Source organism: Parus major, chromosome 1A (genome assembly GCF_001522545.3).
Source record: "Parus major isolate Abel chromosome 1A, Parus_major1.1, whole genome shotgun sequence".
Classification (NCBI taxonomy): domain Eukaryota; kingdom Metazoa; phylum Chordata; class Aves; order Passeriformes; family Paridae; genus Parus; species Parus major.
The window spans coordinates 2,180,568-2,185,790 of record NC_031773.1 but is presented as its reverse complement, the minus strand read 5'-3'; the positions used below and the strand labels follow the sequence as shown (position 1 = coordinate 2,185,790).

Sequence of the window (5,223 nt, the reverse complement as noted above, 5' to 3'; positions counted from 1 at the left end):
GAGAGTCTGTGTCGTTCTTCCGGCCGTTCCCAATCGGAACGACACACTGCTTCCAAACATTCCCCACCACACAATCAAGGCTGGGGAGGGATTAGGAAAGCCTGGCTGAGGTGGGTGTGTGGAGCAGTTTGCACTTCAACAGGGCCTCCTGTGGCTCTTGAGAGAGCTCAGGCTCTGTTGCCAGCATCAGCATCTTTCCCCGACTTTGTTTCCCTCTGGAAACAGAAGTTCCTTCCCTTATTTTTGGCACAGCACAGATTAGTCCAAACCTCACTACCACCTTACAATTTGGTCTCACACTCTGATTGTTTCTCCAAAAGTGTTTGTGCAGTGCATGCTCAGCTGTGCTCAGGATTCCAGTTAGGGTATCAGGTTATCTGAAATGAATCCCAGCAAGCTGGAGAAGCAAAGACAAAGGTGAAGGTCTCAGAAGACCCTGAAGTTTGGTTACAGCCCTGCCAAAAACCTTCTTTTTTGTGTGTGTCATTCAGGGATGAAAATATTTCTGGAAACAAATAATTTTGGGCTCTCTTTTTTGGGCTGCAATTGGAGATTTCAAGCTCCAGAGCTGTCAGCCAGCCCCTGTCCCCACCATGGCACGTCCCCATCCCAGCTCTGCAGTCAAACTCACATTGACATGCTCCTTTCCACCGTGCTTTGCCCGGATCTGAGGGTTTTGGATGAGGTCCAGGTGAGTTCCCCACACGGCAATGGGAGTGTTGCCACTGGAGGAGAAGAAGAAATGGAATTAAAGAATGAACCCAGCTAATAGATGTCAGAACTCATCACACCAGGAATGGGTGATCTGTGCTCCTGAGTGCTGGTTGCAAAGTGTCTGACTGCATCTTGTGGTCCTGTAGAGAGGGAAGAACAAAACAAATAATTTTTCATTCATTCATAAGGGGAGAAATAACTAAAGACAAATGCTTGCTAAAACTGCCGTGTCAGGGCACCTCTGGGTGGTTCTCATTGACAGGATTCAGCAATCACAAGCTTTGGGGATGAAAAGAACAGTGGAGATGTAGCACAGGGTCTTTAAAATGGTCCACGGGCTGTATCTCCTATGTCCCCTCAGTCAGTCACAGAATTATAAAATATCCTGAGCTGGAATTCACAAGGATCATCCAGTCCAACTCCAACTGCAGAGACACCCCAGCAATCCCACCCTGTTCATCCCTGAGGGTGTTGTCCAAACACTCCTGGAGCTCTGGCAGCCTTGGGGCTGTGACCATTCCCTGGGGAGCTGTTCCAGTGCCCAACCCAAAAAGCCCTCACGGACACAATCTCATGGAAACAGCTCTTGAGGATCCTGGGCTGAGGTCTGTAGCCCCATATCTAACCTGAATGTGACAATGTCACTTCAGTGAACTCTTTGGTGCCACCAGGGAGCCCAGACCCACGGCAATTAGGGGAAACGGAGCCAAAGTCTTCAGCTGTGGTGTGCACCAGGCACTGGCCTGGTTTCCATGGGGTGGCCCAGCTAGACCAGGACCCAGCACGAGCAGAGATTCCCAGTCTCTGTGTCCCCTTGCTCAAAGGCCAATTTCCTGAGAAAGCCAACTCCCACAAGACACAGCCCACAGGCATCTGGTGGATTTTCTCACTTTTATAGGAGATGCAGCTGGAGCCCTCCCCAGTCCCTGCAGCCACAGTCACCACAAGGAAACAGCTCTCAGAAACACCCTTCTCTCCTTTCCCCTGCCCCTTCCAGCTGCAGCCAGCAGCTCTGGGACTTCAGGGAATGCAGGGGAAGGAGGAAGAAAACTGCAAAGGATCATTCTCAGGCTTCCCAGGGTTGGTTCTGAACATCACATTAAGGAGAAGGGCTCACCACAGGCAGCTTTGGCCATCCCAGATTAAAGCAGCTCTGATCTATCAGGGTGAGCTCTGCTGTTACAGCATGAGGTGGAGCCAGAGTGACCCAGGAAAGGAGAAGAGTTACCCAAGAAAGTAAAACCTTCACCTGTCAGGGCTCACACAGCCAGGACAGGATGAGGAAATGTCATCAGCAGACAGCCCCATCTCTGAGGGGCTGCCAGGGTGAGCAGTGCTCTCAGCAGTTTCAGCACCTGCCTCTATAACTCCCTTTGGAAACTGTCCAGGATGCACTTTATTTCCTGCTGGGAAGGGGAGGCCACGTGGAAATCGATGGGATTGTGAAAAGAAAGCTCAGAATCCCTTTCCTTCCTCCAGGTAAAGCTGCACATACAGGAAAGGGGAAGCACGTGCATTATAAATGAGAATACACCAGAGAATAAACACCTTGTGAGGAAGAAGGCAACAAACCTCCCCCGTTTCTGACCTTTGTTTTCAATGTTCCTCATTTATCTTCCATTATTAATCAGCTGGGGAGGCAGGAATGGATGCAAACATCCACAGAATAGCTGTCGGGTTTGGGTGAGCTCTGCCCCAGCCCCTCCAGTGGCATCCACGTTGATGAAACAAAGAGTTTGGGTTTATCCAAAGAGAATTGGCACAACCACATCTCTCAGCAGATACTCAGGAGATACTCCTGGGACACTTCTCTGGGAGGCTCCTCATGGTCTTTCACTCAAGGACTGGTCCATGGTTAGGGCAACATTTGACCTTGAGTTTTGCAGAGTATATCAAGTTTTTTTCTCTCTGAAATCAGCTATGAGCTATGATTGGAAATTTCTAATGGGAAATTTTACAGGGCAAACCCACATTTTGCTGTTTCCATAAGATCTGGATGAGTTTTTTTGAATGCACAAGGGATCCTGCTGAAGTCACACATCTGTTTACAAGAGACCTTCTCTGCCTTGCAGAAAAGAATACCCTCTCCCCAAAATTCAGTTTCCCTGCAAAGATTTCTGACACCATCCAGGGAGAGCTCATTCTTCAAAACCCAGAAGTGTATAAACCAAATTATTCTTTCTCCACTGTCCAGTGTCTTCTGAATTTTGGCTGTGAGCCTTAGTATTAATAATAAAAACAATATTTTTATTGCTATTATTACATTATTCATTAATAAATCATTATTTAATCACTAATTACTAATATAATTAATCTCTGATGATTCAAACTAGAAGGGATTTTATATCTTTACTTGGCTCAAAGTTTTACCTGTTCCACAAAAATCCAATGTGTGAACACACCTACAGGTATGTGTGTCTATATAAACACAAATCCTTTTATTTAATCAAACCAAATCCCTGCACACAGTTTTAAACCCACGTGTCAAAAATCCTCTGTTTGGTTTGGAATCTGAGCCTGCAGGCTCAGACCACAGGTAATAAACACAGCCACAGCACCTGACCAGAGAGAGGGAAAGAAGAAAGGTAAAGCAGGTTTTTGTTTGCTGAAGACTTAAAATCACCCCCAAACCATCTCTGGCTTGAAAACAAAGTAAATAAAACTGTTTTTTTGCCTTGAAAATCACCAGCCATTGGCATTTGTGGCTGCTTCTGGATGGTCAGCCAGGTGGGAGCAAAGCCTAGAGACCTGCTGCTGCCTAGCAAAATAACAGAGGTGCCAAAAGCTCTCAGAATTTAACTGGTTATTGCCCCAACAGACCCTGAGTATCATTTTCTGCCTGCAGACTCAGGTAATTGCTGGATGTAACTCAAATCAAACCCAGATCAAAAGAATTAATGCAGCCTCCTAACATTTTTACTTGCCAGTCCAGCGTGACTCTTTTTATTTTTTTGTGTTTTTTGGCTATGGAAGTAAATTAGCAGTAATCTTTTCTTCATTGTCTTGAAAAACAGCCCTTGAAAAGGTTTTAAGCCAGGCTTGGTACATTCATTCACTGGTTTTGCAAAGCTGGTTTAGTGGCAATCATCTCTAGCTGGGAACAGCTCAGCCTCACAGTTACAGCACCAAAAACTGTCCCTGACACCCTGAACTCTGGGTAATCCTGGATATTCCATCTCCTCCAGGGCTGAGCACCTTTGGAGTGGCTCAAAAGGGCTTAAGGAGGAGGATGAAATTGGGTAGGTTTGGTTAAAATGGGGCGTCTTATTGATGCTCCCTGGTTTCAGATGAGGAAAGCAAAGGGGAGAGGTTGTACCCAAAAATGTTCCATCACTGGAAATGCTCAAATCATCCCCAGAAGTGTGAAAAAGCTGTGTGGATGTGTCACCTGGGGACACATTTTGGTGGTGAATGTCAGTCAATTATCTTAGAGGTCTTTTCCAGCCTTAATAATTCCATGAGTGGTGAGACAAGTGCAGTCCCAGCCATCCATCCTAGCAGCTACACACCCCACAAATAATCTAGTACCCCCTAAACAAGCACCTCACCCTTATTTCCATTATTCTGGGATTTGGGATGGGAGATCCCATCCATCCAGGCTGGCCAAAACTTTTCTTACACCTGAGGCATCTCCTTGGCTGCTCCTTCACCTCTGTCTGGCAGCTTCAGCAGAGAAACAAGGAGCAAGCAGGGTGTGGAGAGCTCCTCACCTCTCAGCCACACCTGAGGCCAGGTGCAGGAAGGTCCCTGTGCTGCAGCTTTCCAGGGGGTATTTGGGAATTCACTCTCCTAGGCTGTCAATCTTGCACCTTTTAAGCAGCACTGAACTCACTCTATAAGGGAGTAAAGGGATTTCTCATTTCACTGATAACCTGGAGTCTGACTGAAAATAAAAGCCCCAAATGGAAAATCCTGACACTAAAGCTTCGAGCCCAACGTGCAAAGACTCAATCTGGCTAAACCAGTAAATTCCCTCACGGTAATTAAAGGCACTAATTGATTTGTGAAAACATCTTTGGGATGGGAGCTGAACTGGGGGGATTTACAAGCCCTGCTCCTAATCCCCAGGGACTCCAATCAGTCCAGTTTGACAGGGGAGCAGAGAGCTGCCATGGATGAATGAGGGGAGACTAAGATTTCTTATTTTGTATCTTTTCAAGGAAATACCAGAGCATTTAATGACCAATTTCTCCCTTTCTGAGCCCATTTCTCCAGGCTTCAGAGAGTTTGGGTATCACTTTGATGCCTTCCCCAACCAGGGCAAACACTGCTCTCAGGCACCTTCATGTGAACCCTGTGAATTCACCAAAGCAGCATCAAGGGGGTGAAGAGAAAAAGGTATTCCTAACGAGGAGAAAGGCTCTTGGATAGGGCAGGGAGCAGGGCTCCTGGTGTGTTTCATCTCGAGACAGAGCCCTGGGGCTTTCAGGCACCATGGCCAAACAGGGGGTGCTTAGTCCTGAGGTGTCAAGTCCATGAAGACTGTGGGAAATGTAGGAATTTCAAGTC

At 46.9% G+C, this 5,223-nt stretch overlaps 1 protein-coding gene across 1 annotated transcript in view; it reads right to left on the bottom strand.

Annotated features, from left to right (window-relative positions):
• Nucleotides 1-5,223, bottom strand: part of PLXNA4 (plexin A4) — a 422,006-nt gene that overhangs the window by 55,098 nt on the left and 361,685 nt on the right. Inside the window, exon 17 of the mRNA XM_015628532.2 lies at nt 632-725. Coding sequence (XP_015484018.1) covers nt 632-725 — 94 coding nt within the window. The remainder of the gene's footprint in view (nt 1-631; nt 726-5,223) is intronic.